This window comes from Poecilia mexicana, unplaced genomic scaffold (assembly GCF_051168715.1).
Source record: "Poecilia mexicana isolate PSO_F unplaced genomic scaffold, ASM5116871v1 scaffold_9, whole genome shotgun sequence".
NCBI classification, from domain to species: domain Eukaryota; kingdom Metazoa; phylum Chordata; class Actinopteri; order Cyprinodontiformes; family Poeciliidae; genus Poecilia; species Poecilia mexicana.
Genome location: NW_028263378.1, coordinates 4,270,330 through 4,287,599, shown reverse-complemented (window position 1 = coordinate 4,287,599; position 17,270 = coordinate 4,270,330). Strand labels below are relative to the sequence as shown.

At 37.4% G+C, this 17,270-nt stretch overlaps 1 protein-coding gene across 2 annotated transcripts in view; it reads left to right on the top strand.

Moving 5' to 3' along the window:
* Positions 1–1,037: 1,037 nt before the first annotated feature.
* The window catches only part of bmp2k (BMP2 inducible kinase), a 51,671-nt gene continuing 35,438 nt past the window's right edge, over positions 1,038–17,270 (top strand). For both annotated transcript variants that reach the window (XM_088008636.1, XM_088008635.1), the window contains exon 1: positions 1,038–1,938. In XM_088008636.1, coding sequence (XP_087864762.1) covers positions 1,788–1,938 — 151 coding nt within the window. In that variant the 5' untranslated portion in view covers positions 1,038–1,787. The remainder of the gene's footprint in view (positions 1,939–17,270) is intronic.

Here is a 17,270-nt window from a genome sequence, read left to right as displayed (position 1 = left end):
GGCCACTGTCCTGCAACTTTTAGATGTGCCTCTGCTGCACCACACCTGAATAAAATAATTAGGTCATTAGCAAGGATCTGGAGAACAGATCTACACAAGGAGGAGGTAATTAAGCTATTTCATTCAAGTGTTTTGTACCTGTGGCACATCTAAAAGCTGCAGGACAGCAGCCCTTGAGGACTGGAGTTTGAGACCCCTGCTTTATATATTATTAAGCTCTTAAAGTTTTTGTTGTTAAAAATAAAATTATTCAGATTCAGGTAAGTTCCATTGAATTTCTACAACAGGATGAGAGTGAAGGTACAATATTTTATTTGATTTTCTTGTAATTAGCTGGGAAATATTTTTTTAATATCACTTTTCCAATTTGAAAATGAAAAAAAAAATCATTCTCTCTTCTTTTTTTTCCACAGGTTGAATATAAAGCATCCCAGCTTGAATTAAGGTGCATTTGTATGCTTGTATACATTTTTATTCAAGCATCACTACAAGAACTATGGTTGTTTTTGTTTGAAATTATATTTCCCTGTGGAAACTATTTCACCACTAAAGTGTAACAGAAAATCAACAGACCTGGTAGTCATGACATTCTTTGTAATTGAATGATTAACTGAAAGGGGTGTGTGAAGTGTGAAGCAGTGAAGAATTGAGTAAGATCATTCACTCTGTGACCAAACTGTTGTCCCTAATTTCTATTTATGGTTGAAGACAGCATATTTTGAACATCCTGGTTATAGTTCATACCTTACTAAAAATCTGAGTAGCTATCTAGTGATCTTTATAAAATAGTCTATTATGAAATAGATGTATTTTTATTACAAAACACACACATACATAAAAATAATATATTTTTATATTTATATATGTATTTAAAGAACCTGTTATGTGCATATTAGATTCAGTTTAATTGATTTATTTCAGAATTTCAAAAATAGAAATGGACATTTAATTTTTAACCTGAATTCATTCATTATTTTTCCACTTCTTATTGGCATCGAGGGGCTTCCATACCTCTCCACTTACACCAATCATAACAATAGAAGTGGGCGGGGCTACGCCAGGTTTGGTTGTCACACTCATTGGGTAAATAACAAACCACCCACTTATTTTAAAGCCTACCGTTGGGGGAATCACGGGAAGTTTAACGTTGGCGGAGCTAAAAGAAACAAAAATGAGACGTGGGGATTCATTTAACGAAACGGACGGTTTCTGATAAGCAGCTGACGGTTACTGCAATCGCAGGTTGCTGCTGTTTAAAAAGTAAAAAAGAAAAAGAAAAAATTCGGGGTGGCTCATCTGTCGCGACGCAGCGGCTAACGAGCTAACTGACCGCGGATGAAGTGAAGAAGTCCTCTCGGTGTCCGTGTGGAGCCAACGACGCAGCGGTTACATTTAGAGGACTGTCGGGGCTGGGTGTATTTCCTGGAAGAGGTGTTATCCACACTAGAATCAACCGCTTTGTTGTTCGCGTCCTCCTTTTATGTTTATTTTTTGTGTGTGTGCTGGAGGAGCGTCCCCACTACATGTATGCTAGCCAGCTAACGAACCCAGGTTTTGCTGTCAGGAGCCGCGGGACGCCGACCTGGTTCTCCCCTCCACACGCCACTATGATATGACGGCTTTATTTTAACTGCGGGATCCCCTCTCGAAGTACCGGACGCGGAGCATGCAGGAGAGGAGAAGAGTCCAGATAAACAGATAGGGGACGTCGGACGGTACCGAGTTTTAAAAAGGACTGCGTGGTTAATTCACCGCCGATTAGAGGTCGCGGCGAGGAACATTGAAGGATGAAGAAGTTTTCCAGAATGCCAAAGTCCGAGAGCGGAGGGCTCGGAGGGGCGTCCGGTACCAGCTCCAGCTCGGGGGTCAGCAGCTACTTCGGGAAAGTGTTCGCGGTTGGCCGGTACCAGGTCACCGTGGAGGAGCTCGTTGCAGAAGGTATGTTCTCCATTTCTGGGTCACACCCGCCTTATCTTGTTCTGTGAAGATCCTCCTCCTCAGAGATGGATCAGATGTGTGTGTAATTGGTTTACACTCCCCAGTAAAGCGGTCCTGTGTTCCCCTAAACGCCCGTTTGTGTCCCAGTAACACGAAATTGTGTCTTCAGATGGATCTTAAGGAGGTCATTCCTCCTCAAATCCAGGTTGTTGTATTTTAACCAGAGTTGGATCGTAACTAGTTACATTCAGAGGTGGGATCCAGAAATTGTCCTCAAGTAAGAGTAGCACTACAACATACATACATATTTTTACTCGAGTAAAGGAACCGTCAAAGAAATTACTCGAGTCAGAAAATCAAGTTCTGAGTATCTGATCAAACTATCAGTCATTTAATATTTAAAGGTTACCATATCAGTTAAGTGGAAGTTTGGGAATTTAAGGATGAAAATGATCTTTTATATGTGACAACAAAAAAATCGGGCAAAAAAAAAAAGTTTCCAAATCAGTTTATTTCAATAAAAACTTCTGAAACTTTAACAAAAACTGCAGGTGTGGTGAATTTTTGGTTGAAACATGTTTGCTCTTCATTCAGTGGGCAGAGAATCCAGAAGTTTTACTCAAGTCGGAGTAGTGATATTTAAATGTATTTTTACTACGCTGAACTTTTCACCTTTGAGTAATTTTATCATATAGTACTGCTACTCTTATTTGAGTAAAAATTCACCAGACGCACACCTGCAGCTTTTCTTAAAGTTTCATAAGTTTTCTTTTTATTGAAAGAAACTGTTTTGGAAACATTTTTCTTTCGCCTGATTTTTTTGTTTTTTGTTACTTGTGTGAAATATTATCAGTTTTGGTCAATAAAATACCAAAGGTTTTATTTAACTTTATATTTTAGTTCATCTAATTTTTTAATATTTAATGATTGATCATTTGGTTACTTAGTTACTTAATTACCAAATACTTTTTTTTAAAAAAACTTTTGAGTAACTTCTTGGACAGCTACTTTTGACTTGATTTAAGTCAAAGTTGAAGTAGAAGTACTCTTACTTGAGTACATTTTTGGATAATCTAAGCTCCTCTAGATTTAACTGCATCAGCAGGGATTAAAACTTGCAACTTTTCCACATACAGCTGTGGTTTGCATCCTGCTTCAGCTGCTGCAGTTTGAGGATTTGCTCCCAGGGTAACAACAGTCCAGTCCTGCTGTGTCAACATACAGCAATGAACTCTGTATATTCAACATGTTACGTCCAGATTGGGGTAGTAACAGGGGCGTCCCTAGATTTTTATTTTTTTATTTTTTTTGCTTAGGGTGGCCTGGATTAGCAAAACTTTTATTTACCAAAATAAAGGACATGGATCTATTTAACATGTGAAACTATGCAGTAGATTTGTTTAAGGGCTATTTTGTCTAGCTTAGTGTAGCTAACTCTATTAAACATCATCAACTATAAATAGCAAAAACCATTTATTCACCTGCCTTTCTTGTTCATGAAGTTTCTTTTTCTGTTTTGCAGTAGTCTGTGGATACTTTTTCTTATTAAACATTACATACATCAACCTGCCTTTGGGATTAGTGGTGGAAACTAGCCACTTGGCTATAATTTAATGCATTTACATATACATGTTGATTAATGGGAAGCGTCCCCTTTTTAAAAAATACACTTGAAAGAATTTTCAACAACAAAAAAAAAATGGCAGTTGTAAAACAACATAAATGACTTTAATGCTATAATATTATAAAACTTTGCCATTTTGTAGGTGTTTTATGGGTGGTTGGCTATGTTGTATGTTTTTCTGTTGGAAATTAAAAACCAAGTTTTATAATTCTTGGAAGAAAAAGTGGAAAACAAGTATAAAAAAACAAGCAGCTCAGTGAATCTCCAGCTTTAATGAAGAGTAAATTTACTTCAAGCAAATCGCCCACGGCGCATTTCTCTTTCAACAATGCTGCCGTGTAAGTTCAACACGGCAGCGTTTCACAAAAATGTGAAAAATGTAAATTGTAACAACATTTTCTTCCGTGAATATCTGGTTTGCTTATGTCAGAGGTGTAAGGATTGACATTACCTGAGCAAACAATTAGGATCGACACAAAGGTGTTCAAGGTGTTGGCTTGAGTAAACTCTATGCTAGATGAGCAACTTTGGTCAAACTCTGTATTACATTCTGTCTTTCAACGACGCATCTCATTTTTTATTCCAGTTAACAGACTGTGGGATATTTTTACTGCTTAGACTTTAAAAGAATCTACTTCAAACTTTTTCCCAGGTGTTGTTGACTAGAGCAGGCTGTGCAGCAGATGGGGGCATGGTGGGCTAACTAGTTTGACCAGACCTGCTGCAAGTCTGTCAGGTGATCATTCTTGGCAGTATTGGCTGATGAAACACTCCTGCTTCTCTTCACAAACCAGCTTGTTGTTGTTGGGTTTGTTTTGGGAGCGGGGGGCTAATTATTTGTAAAACTATCTGTGTTCGCATACATGTGGCTCCAGGATTAGGTTGTACTCTTACAGAATATAAGAAAATACCACAGGAGGACAAATGTGAATTAAGAACAAATATTTGTACTTGACCAAACCCTGCTTTATAAGCTGCCTTCTGTGATCTCACTTAGTGATGTGTACGAATTGGGATATTTGGTTTGTTGTACATTTTATTCAGTTAAGTGATGTACAATAAAATGGTGAAACAAATGGAGGAAAAAAAGTGGTATTTTGTAAAGTCTGGCTTTGAAGTGTAGGATACATTTTAATTCTTATACTACAACTCGGTGTACAGATTTTAACCCCGTCTTTCTGTTTTTGTGCATTTTTTGATGAATAGTCATATTTAAAAACACCACCACCACTAGAGAGTGATCATTTACCAACTTGTTTATCAACAGTCATTATGCTTTTCTAGGCTGAGGTCCCTTTTTATAGCATGGCAACCTAGCAAAACTAAACTTTGTGGCATGTTTCTGCTCTACAGTTTTATTTGGAAAGGATTTACAGCAGGATCTCGCACCAATCCCTGAAAATGAAGTCAGACAGTCCCGTCATGTTGTTCGTCACTATGAGCTTAAAAGGGAGTATAGAAATGTTCAGTCTCAAGAAAGTCTCGATCCCTAACCTAATAAAGAAGGTGGTTGCTGACATTAACATATAAAAAAAAATCAGTTTGACAAATTAACAACCACTGTGGTACCCAGGATGAACCCTGCCAATACTGGGATAACAAAACGATGTGAAGGCTTGGCTGAAATGGTTTGACCTAATTTAGACAAAATGGGCTAAAATAATTAGAGAAGCACGATATATTGGCATCTATATAATGATTGGCTGATGCTGGTCATTTTTTAACATCGGTGTTGGGCTGATATTAAAGCCGTTGTTAATTTCCATCTTGTTGCCATTTCTTAGGTGTTTCAGGGATGGTTATGGGGATGTTTTTAACTAAAGTGGATTCCTAAAAATGATGGGATAAAATTGGGAGGGAGATGTGGAAAAGTTAGGAGTTTTGACATGATGAATGTCTAGAAATTTTGTTTTTCCCCCAAATTCTTGCTTGGTTTTCAGTTGTCTCAGAAATATTCTCAGATAAAGTAAAAACGTTGAGGGGAAGCGTCAGCAATTGACGTGTGCGAATGTAATTGGGTTGCAAAAACTGCTGGTGTCCCGGATGACAGGTCGAATGTTGAGCAACAAGCTGCGTCTGCACATTACGGCTCTTCAAGGCTCTTCTTGAAGTTGTAAACATGCTCCTCATGACTCTGCAAAACTGCTGCTGTTCGCTTACAGGAAAAGAAAAAAAGAGAAAATATCTTTTAGGTTCAGTTAGACTGGAAGAAAACAAGGAAGTGAGGAGACAAACTTTTTTTTTTTCTAAACAGCTGTTTCTGAAACGGTTCAGTGATTATGGCGTTGTGGGTTTCAGTAGACGTCGAGTTGCAGAACTGCCTCGTCTGACCCTGATGGAAACTCAAACCAGTTGTACCAAATGATTGTTTTTATGTTGTGGGAAGTACTTTTGCTTTGTTGCTGCACTAAAGCAGAGTAACTGGAACGGTGAGAACAAACGCAGTAAAACACTTGAAAATAAGATTCAGTCTATTTTATGCTTCTTTTTACTCTGGCCTAACCATTTAAAGGTCAATCCTAAAATTATAACGCTGAATCTGAGTAAAAAACAAAGGAACGGCGAGTCAACAAATCAGATTCAATAAACATGTCTCCTCTTGCAGCACAACACTGTAAACACGCTGTAATCTCAGCCTGCAAGCCTGATCTCACTCCAAATGAAGAAGAGAGGAAAAAAATTAAAAACCACAGTTCCTCCTGCAAGCAGTCATGACAGTGTGATCATATAGTCATGTGAAGTGGCTGCTGCGTTGGGTTTTATTCGCCTGCCAGTAACACAAGGTTACACAACGACCTTTGCTCATCAGTCTTTCTCAAGGTAAATGCTTAGCTGTCAGGGCGTCAGTTAGTCATAGATTACTTCATTATGTCTCACTCCGCTCAGTTTGTCACACATCTTTAAGTATATATTGAAGTTTCATAGATTTTGAGGTGAAACTACAGCAAAAAAAAGTATCCCTGGAAATAAATCTTGAGTAAAAGTGAGAAAACGTCATTCACAAGTGGAGCATAAAATGGTTTTCACATTGTGAGAAAAAGGGCAGGGCACCCATTCTTTAGTGCACACCTCCCTGCTTGTTTTCATTCGTTTTCTGCACAACACACAGGATTGTTATGAATGAATTGCCTCCTGTAGGTCATAAAGTTCAACAGAAGCCTGTCGGTGGCACACTGATTTAAACAGGGAAACATCTAAAACATGTTGGACTGTTGGCTGTGGACACATGGATTTGGAATCGCGTGTTTAAATCTTGATTGAAAGGAACATAATGCAAGTTATAAGGAATTTTAGATGTACAAATCTATTTACTGAGAATACAGAACAGAGTGGGCCTGTTTCTGTAAACGGGGAATGTGGTTTCAAGAATTAGATACAATTTGTTTAATGGCCTATCAGAACTTTCTGCTGTTCTTGTCCTCATCAGTAAACAGTCATTATAACTCTCAGCCATAACACACAAAACTGCTGAGCAGTGTACATTTATACCGACTAAACAAAGCATCAAATCAAAATCTGCGCCAATGATTTATTTGGTATTTTGTTAAATCATTTGTTGAATTGTTTCAGCTCTACAATGACCATAACCACTGCAAATCAAGTAGTTATTTACACACTGCAGCTAAATATAACTATGGTTTAGCCATTTTTACAAAACTTTTCCATCACCAATAAAAATTAGTTGGGAAGTTTAGATTTTACATGTAGCCCCTAAAAATCGTGTGAGCTGCTGCTTAATCTTCTCTCAGTCCAATTCTTCTTGTATTTTTCTGCAGCACCTAAAGCATCTTTTTGCATAAAAGTTTTAGAAGAAAAGTCGTATAAATGTCTTTGTTGTGAACAAAGAAAGCAGTGTTTCATTAAAAGGTTTTGAAAGTTGAAAAGAAGCTTTTCAAAATTTTCAGTATGAAATAAAGAAATCAAATGAGGATTTTTTTTAAACAATAGTGGCAGCTAGTGCAACATTTTCTGCCAATGTGATGATGAAAAATTAAAAAAAAAATTATGTTAAAACTTGGGCTAAACATCTCCCATATATTTCATAATATTAAGGAAGCAAAGTATATTGTAAATATATCCTCATTGCACAGGTTTGCTTGGAATGCAGTAATTGTTGGCCTACATATTCCAAGTGTTATGAACTTGGATTTCCATGCGTATGTAATAGTTGGACAGTTTAATGGTGTCAGATACTCACACAGGACATAAATGACATTACCCACAATGCACAGAGCCACAGAGTAATGGGGGTACAGATGAGAGAGAGAGGAAAGAAGAAAATGGATATCGCAGCCGTTATCGTCGTCATAATATTTTTAATATCACCACCATTGTAAGATTTTTCCAATATTGTGCAACACTAATTCATTGTTCAAGTTGTAGCGTACAGATCAATATTTTAGTTAGGATTTATATTTGTTAGTGTGTGAACTGTAGTAGTATTCAATATTTTTGCAAAGGAAAGTATTGAATAAAAACTAATAAACAGACAAATGATGGGAATAGTTACCCTGTATGCACATAGGTGATTCTTTTTATTCTGTAAATGCTTTCAAAGTGCAGGATTGTTTTTTGTCTTTATATCTCCAAGATCTACCAACAGCTTACAATTTAATTGGCTGCTTTAAGACAGCCAACTGCATTTAGAGACCAAAACCAGCCAATGCCTAATTGGACAGCATGCATATTGTTTTCAGAAACGTGGTCATAACGTTTCTGAAGAAAGTAAATATGGAGGAGTGAGATTAAAGTAATCAACTGCACCGTTTTCGCTACGCATTGACAAACCACCAGTGAGTCATCATTAAACAAATGAGTTCTTCTCCTTTGACTGTTGCCACATTTAAACATTTTGGCTTTGTCAAAACTTGATGTGTTTTAGTTTAGAAATGTATTTATTGGCAATGAAGTTTGGTCTTTTTTATGGATTTTGGTCTGCTGTGACAACAAACGATAGAATACTGACGCTTTAAGGTGATTTTAACTCTTATAGATTGTTTATTTGGTCCAAATCACTTGATACGTTTAACTTGTAACTTTTTCCGGTGTGTTTATTGGTCAGGTAGGTCAAAGCTGGTAGAAAACGTGAAGAATGTATTTTTCTGACAATCATTTGTGTACACTGTATGATTTTGAATTTAATTCAGTTTAATTGTATCAATTGAGAACAAATGTCGTCTCAAGTTCCTTGGCATGGCAAGATCATTTCCATTCAATCACGCATGCATTCCTATTGATCAATCAGTACAATATGCTCAATTATTCTAAATGGATTAAAATGTTTATAAGGAAATTTTGGCAGATTGAGATGTTTTAAAAGTTGCACGCGGTTTTATGCTTTACCAAAAAGATGTACTGCCTTATTTAGTTAGTTTGTTTACTCCACCGCATCCCAGAATGCACCGCAGACCTGACTACGGGAAGCCATTTCACTCAAATTTGCAGCAAACACCTGGAAGCTGTGAAGAGACAGCTGTATCAAAAAGCGAAACTCTTGATTTAACGGTCAATCTACGTTACCACCCTCATCTATGGTCATGAGCTTTGGGTCATGACTGAAAGAATGAGATCCCGGATACAAGCGGCCGAAATGGGTTTTCTCCATAGGGTGGCTGGGCTCTCCCTTAGAGAGAGAAGCTCGGTCATCTGGGATTGACTCAGAGTAGAGCCGCTGCTCCTTCACATCAAGAGGAGCCAGTTGAGGTGGCTCGGGCATCTGGTTCTCACCAGATGCCCGACGCCTCCCTGGTGAGGTGGTCATGTCCCACCGGGAGGAGGGGAAGACCCAGGACACGCTGGAGGGACTATGTCTCTCGGCTGGCCTGGGAACGCCTTGGGGGTACCTGGAGGAACTGGAAGAGGCTGGGGAGAGGGAAGTCTGGGCCTCCTTTCTGAAGCTGCTGCCCCCGCGACCTGACCCCGGATAAGAGGAAGAAAATGGATGGATGGATGGAAGCTGTGTTGGATTGGGGTCTGATCACATTCACAACATGAACAAACCGTTCTACAGTTCATTAAGAACCGTACTGAGACTATTTCCTCCAAACTGTCTCAAAGCGAATCCATTTTAAGCAGACTAAACACCTCAGGTGTAAAAACCCCTTTAAGATGAAGATTTCTGATGTATTTGATGAACGTGTAATCTCTTCCACCAGCTACTCCTCATCCTCTAATGGGTTTGAAATTATCTTCAGATCGACTGAACCGCTATGCTTTCGTTCCTCTTCCTCAGTCTGATAGTGCGATGAAACCGATGCTTGAATTTATCTCTGTTCACTTAACCTTGCCAGAAAGTACCGATTGCATCATTTTATTTCCTGTCTTTACGTAGAGGACATTCAGAGAGCTTTATCAATGTAGATGAAGAAGTCGATTATTCTGTATAGAAAAGAAAAATATTCTGTTCCACCATGTGAGCCGCCGGTTTGCTTTGACCATTTATGTCTCGGGGCCGAATTAGTCATGTGATGTTTTCTCTACTTGCTCTTTCAACTTTTATTCAGCAGTTGTACCAGTTTAATGAAAAGCGCGAGATTCCCTTACAGCTAAGCTTTATGGCCAGTACGTTCTCCTCTGTTCTGTACCATATTTGCAGAGCTGGTCTGTTTTCATGCTGAGTAAGAAGTTTATCATTTCCCTCCAACTCCTCCTTAAGTCTTTAGGTTCCTCTTCAGCTCCTGCTGCTGTCAAGAGGGACCCAGAGGCAACATGTACGAACAGGAAGCATCTGTTGACTCATCACCCTTGCTTTGCTCACTCTTATCACACAATGTCTTAAGAGTTTCAAAAATGGCTACCAGATCCAATGTTTTTGTTTGGTTTAAATGAATGTTTTTAAGACTGATTTGTAAAGAATATTGCCATTTGTTCCACTTTTGTTTTAAGCTAGCAAATAAGTTACTCTTTTTTTTCTTTAATATTTTCTCTAATCTATTTTCTTAAGTTAATTTTTTTGATTTTTTAAAAAAAAAAAGAAGCTTATTTAGGGATAAAAAGCTATCCCATACCAATCTGACTCTGTGTGGTAAAGTACCGTATTGTTCAGGCTATAAATCGCTCTGGAGTAGAAGTCGCATAAGTCACAAAATGCATCATGAAGAGTTAAAAAACATACAAGTTGAATTTATTGAAATTGTCAAACCGCAGAGAGACCTCGTCCAGTTTGATGAAAGGTAATGTTTGATCCGTGGTTCTTGACAAACTGGATTTGAATTAACATTCAATTCATAAGTCAGAAAATGTGTCATGAATGGGGGAAAAAAAACCCCCAGAACAACCCAAACTGTGGAAAAAAAGTGACTTATAGTCCAGAAAATACGGTAATTGCCTTCTAAAGCTGATAAGTGGTTTTGCCACCCTTTACAGCTATAAATGTGTTTATGATAACTGACATGGAGTCACAGACATTTGGCCCAATTACTTTCCTCTTTTTAATTCAGCCACACTTGAGATTTTCCAACTGGAACACCCTGTTTAACGGCACCATATGTTAGCCTGGACTTTGACTTGGTCACTCCAAAACTTTCTTTTGAGCCATTCAGAGGTGGACTTGCTGGAGTGCTTTAGATTTTTATCTTATTGCATAACTGAAAGGTACTCAAGCTTGTAGGTCACAAACTGATGGCACAGGAACGCTCATTTTTGCACACACCTTTCATACAATGGCAGAGGAAACTTGGGGGTTCCCTAAGCTTCTGTTTTGCTTTTATGAAACGGTGACAGAGAGAGAGCCACACTTTTCTATAGGCAGCCTCCTCAGTGGACAACAAAGTTGCAGTTTCCATTCAGGAGCTTTCAGTCATCAAAAAAATTCCACTTTTGTCTCATCAGACCACAGAAGATTTCCCCCAAAGTCTTGGATCATTGACATTTCTTAATTTGTCAGAATTTTCTTTTTATTAATATTTAAATTAGTGCCACATGGACTGTTTTCAGCCTTATTTCTACTGACAGAATATTTAATCAGTCTTTCCTGAGCATTAATTTGATGACTTTCAAACCACACCGCCTCCGTTATACAAGTCGATCTCCGAATGTGGTCACAAGTCAAGAAGTTGTTTGCATTCGTTGGTAAATTTTTGGTGTACATCGTCACTGGGCCTTTTAAAACGAGCAGGAAGGCTGTGCCTCTGGGGTTTCGCTTCCTGTGGTTGCAGTTATACAAGCTCATTTACAGCTCTGGTTCAGAGGTTTCCTCCATCTTCACAAGGTCACATCTGCAGATTTTCTTTTGCATTCGTTTGTTTTTTTTCTTGCACCTTTATTTGCCTTCTGCCTAAAATTATTTTTTTTAATGGTAACACTTTATTTGAAGGGGTGTGCATAAGACTGACATGACACTGTCATAAACATGACACTACGTCTGTCATGAACATGAACGAGTCCTTATGAATGTCTGACAGTTGTCATGAAGTGTCATTCGGTAAATAATGACACTTTTAATGCAAAGTAGCTTTAAAAGTCCATTAAAAGTGCCAACTTTGCATGATTTTGTAAATGATGACAATTTAATGCGACGTTGGCATTTTTAATGGACTGTCAATGCAACTTTTAGAGCAACTTTGCATTAAAAGTGTCATTATTTACCGAATGACACTTCATGACAACAGTCATAGACATTCATAAGGACTCGTTCATGTTCATGACAGATGTTATGTCATGTTTATGACAGTGTCATGTCAGTCTTATGCACACCCCTTCAAATGAAGTGTTGCCTTTTAATCTATGAGTAATTGATTGAGCATATTTCTCTATGTGATGACTAGGATGATTTGGTTGTATGATTAAATTGAAATTATTTTTTATAAAGTGCCTTGAGATGACATTTGTTGTGAATTGAAAAAGCTGCGAGCAACAATAAGACTGAACATGTTGACCTTTCACCTACAACTCATGCATGTTTTTAACCCCTTAATACCTGAATTTATATCCAATTGTACAAAATAATTTGCAATTAGTGTAAATTGAGTGTGATTCTAATTACAGTCACTAGGCATTCAAGAACTGAAACAGACTTTTCAATCTCAGTATTTTATTGATGCTATTTCTAAAAAAAACAACAAAAAAAACTTTATTGACTGAAAATGTTTTTGAACAGCCATTCATTTTTCGTCACTAGTGTTTCAGATACAGCAAAACGTCATTGCTGCACAGTCCTGTGAGCTCCTTTTACAACATAAAATCAGTTTTACAAATTAAACTACAACAGATGTTTTTGAATAGCCATTAGTTTTCATCTTGCATTACTTCAACTACTGATAAATGCAGAAATATTTCTTTCTTGTACCATACCTGCTCATCGGATTAAGGTATGTACTTATGTATATCATAATTTCTACATTACTTTCTATCTGCAGGAATTCAATGATTCAAAATTGCATAATAAGAATGCATGGATAGAATTTACAGTTTTTACAATTACCTAAATTGTTGTCATTGCTTCTTTATACTAGTATTCGTCATCTCTATTGCTTAGTTGCCTAGTGTCACTAAAAAGCTTCAAACCCAAAATTAAAAACAACTTTAAGAATTGTGGTTGCATGTTTATTTTAACTTCATATCATGTGTAGAAAACATTAGTAAACCTATTCTTTATTCCACAACCTAGCTCCAGGTTAAGTCTTACCTCTGCCACAACAATGCAGGTATGAGTCTGCATTACCTGCAGATGTTTTAATCTGAAACATGCCTTCTCTCTGATATGAGTGCCCTGTTTGTTGCAACAGCTATGTAAGATTTCCAGTGTTGAAAGTGAGAACGATGAGAAGCCACAGATCATGTAAACAAGACGAATGTAAAACTTTTCCATGCAAACAGCTGCTTGTGTTCAACACATGGCTTCGTCACCTCCTCCTAGGCCACTTGTGATCTTGGTGGGTGTCACTCAGATTTTTAGGTGTGTCTGCGTGTGTGTAGTTTTTACTTGTGTATTTCCAGAATGCTGTTGGCTTTGTAAATTTACATTGTAGTGGTTGTTAAAGTATATTTAGTAAATGTGGTGTTTTGAAGATTCTCTTGCTTCTTCTTACATTAAGTAGATCTGGTTCACGTTACTTGAATTGTGCTTTTGTACAAGCACAATTCAATTGTACAAGCACAATTGATGGGGTGGAGGTTTACTGTTTGGTAAAATCAATTTATTGGAAAAAATAGGCTTGATTTGAGCTGTTTTTATGTGTTTGTTTTCGTATTAAATTTGATTTGATTCTTTTTATTTTAAAACAGTTTTTTGGGGGATTTGTGTCACCTTTCTATGTGCTTATTTTTATTTTTCATGACATAAGGAGTTTGTTTTTACAGTAATGTCCTTCTTTAAATCTCTGAAGGGAGAATGCCATCATGTTTTATTGGCATGCTGCAGTGTGATGAATGGGCACATTGTGCCCCGGTGTTGTCTTATCCCGGCAGCCTGCAGAGAGTGGTGGTACGGCGATGCAGCTCATGGTCCCATGATGGCATCGCTGCCTTTGTGCTTGCTCATTCAGCCTTTCTGTTTCTGCCTTCTCTCTCCAGGAAACTGCAAATTAATTATTTTGACCGGTGCTGGTCTGACGATTACGGGAAACCAAATGTTGTTTGACACAGTAATTTATACGTTTATTTTTTGGAAGTGTTTGTTTTAAATTATTGATTCCAGATTTGGAATCGGCAGTTACATCAGCGTTACAACACAAGGAAACACAAAAGAACATTTATTGGTCTTGTGATTCGCCAAAAGCAGTTTTAGCACATTTGGTTTTACATTGCTTTCCAGTTTTTCACAGTAAGGAACTGTTTTCATCATTTGACCAGTTTAATGACCACAGGACCAGGCGAAACGCAGGCAGAGAATAACGAGCAAAGGGAACTTTGGATTTGGATAAATTTGTTCTGCAAAGGATTCATATGAGCAATTGTTTGGAAATTTCTTATATGTGGAAAATACACAATGGAACAAAACTGAGAAGTCTCAGAATCTGCCAATTTTACCGCTGATAAGGTTAGATGTAAGGAAAAACCTTAAACATCCTATTCATTACATTTATCCAACATAGAAGTTTTGTTTTTACACATCGCCATAAAAAGTTGATCTTTTATGCAACTTTCAGTACATAAAACACCAACTTTTATGCACCAAAAGTTCATCTTTTAGTGCATAAAGACCAAATTTAAGCACCATGTACAATTTTTATTGCCAACAAAGTTTAGAAATAAACTTTTGATGCATGAACTAGAATAATATAAGTCTGTAAACCTCTAGCTGTATTAATGAAAATCCAGCTTTTTTCAATCTCTGAACAGCTGGTAGTCCTTCAGAATAGTCAGTCAGAATTTGAATTGGCTTCTCAAACTTTAAAAATAGAGAAATCTGTCTGGAAAATCCTGATCGGTTCGGTTCTAATTCGGTTATCAGTGCAACAAATGGGTGCACATTAAGGAATGTTTCTCCATATCTCTTTTTGTGCCATAAAAATATATAACACATTAAATCTTATTATTAAATTTGCTTATTAAACCTGAAATGCTGTACTTCAGTTGCCTTTCTCAGTCACATTTTGTCTCTGAAAGCAGAGCCACTCCTTTCTGTTGGTTTAGTTGTAACAATTGAAGTTGAGGGTAGACTTTTTATTTAAAAAAACAAAAAAAAAACGTTTCATTACCAGAACCTTCCAGCTCACTGATCCCAGTATGAAAAACAAGTCCAGTCACTGCACCTCATGCAGCCTTTTATGGAGCTGCTTCTCCGAAACTGTTTGGAACAGCCGTTTATCCGGCTTTCCGAGGGCTTTTCACTGCTCACCTGAGCCTCGGTCGGGGTAAACATGTGGATTCTTTCCGTCAAACTCTGTGGCTTTTATGTAAGCCAAAGTTACAGAAAGGGGTAGAAGAGAATAGAGAACTAAAGTTTAGATGACAGATGTGTAAACGCAAGTCTTTTGTAGTTTCCTCTAGCCAAGCAACTGGTTATGTTTACTGAAGAAAAGAGGAAGAGTCTCCAGAATTGCAGTGATTTAAAAAAAAGAAAATAAAGTATAGGCAGATGCAGAAAACTGGCCTGGTTCTGGATGTTTTACTAAGCATTCAGTTTGTCACAGATGACAAATTGCATCTCATGAGGTTAAATATTCAAATTATAAGTATAAAACACAATCTTATAGAATTAAAAACTCTACTTGAATTTATTGTCCATCTACATAGATTCAAGAAATTACTTTTCTTCCAAACGTGTCTCATTATCTGCAGTAGTTCACCATAAACTATGACATTCGTAAGCAACCTTGAGAAGCAGCCCTGCTCTGAGATAAGAGCTTGCCGGTGGAAATATTTCATTTAGTGGAAAAGAATAACGAGGCACAGGCGGGATAAATCATTTTTATTATGCACACTTTAAATATCAGAGCTGCTTTGAAGATTGCAGGATATCCTTACAAGGAGAAAACAAACCCCGTCACCCATAAAAACATTAATTTAATGGATTTTGCACAGTTGAGTCAGAAAATCTTCCTGACTTTGCTATTTTAGGGTTGGAAAAGTTGCTTTGTATAGTCACAACAGAAATTAGATGTTTTTGTTTGAACTATAAACTGCGACAGCCATCATGCAAGTCCAGGATACTTGCAGCATGCCTCTGCCACCTCCATGCACTTGCAGTTTTTCACCAAGGTTTATAAATATCTGACCTGCAACAAGTATCTCAGCTCTGTGGCCTAAATTAATTAGGTTTTTCTTTAACAAAGTGTCTTTGATGATGCTCTTTTTTTTAAAATCCACATATTTCTTATCTAGAACTGTCACATTTTAGACTTTTGTTCTGGATGAAACCCGGTGAGCATCAGGAGAAAGCACACCGGGTGCTGAATGTCTCGACTGCTCGATGAAAACCACAGCGCATCTATTTTTAGGTGGGAGTGTTGCTGTTGTGCAACTTTTCAGGACTTGAGAGAAATAAAGATGTATTAATAGATTCTCGTTAGCCTGGAATGGCTTACAGGGCTAGTCTGAATAATTAACAGTTAAGTTGGTTCTTAAGTTTGTGGTTAAGAACGTTAGCTTTGCTGATTGATGTTGAGTCTGCTTTCTTTTTACATGATTTCTAAAGTCTTGCTGAAGTTCTATTTACATCGTGATTAAGCCAGCCAGAGAACAAAAGCCGCTTCTGCATTGGCTCTACTGAAACTAAGAGGATTTCATAAAGTGTGGAGGATCAAAAAGTCATTAGTAATTAACAGGAGCAGCTGGCACTGACAGAAAAAAATACCAGGAAATATTACCTAGATTTGTTTAAGACGTCGACTGTTATTGACCTAAGTATTAGCTAAAGGTTTGTGTTTTTCTTAAGACAATGCAAATAATTCACAAGGAAAAGAGAAGGTGGTTATTTTTGTGCTCAAGTTAACTGAAAACAAAAGGACTGTGGCTCAGACTGTTTGCAGGATTATTAAGCAAGTGAGTTTGTTCACTTTATCATAATTTTCAGGCATGTTTCCTAACTCCAAGCTGGATTAAAGCATAGCAGGTGATCTGTACCTGTGCAATTGTAATGGATGGGCTATGCAGGTCAATAGTGTATCAAGGTGTGCATAACCATGAGACAATTTCTTTAACAAAATGAGCCAAAAAAGGAGATTTAACTGACTGAAAAGTAAAACAACAAAAAAAGGTTTTATCAGAGGCCTGCAGCACTTTTAAATTTGCTAAAATATTAGAGTGTAGTCAGAGAACCATCAAA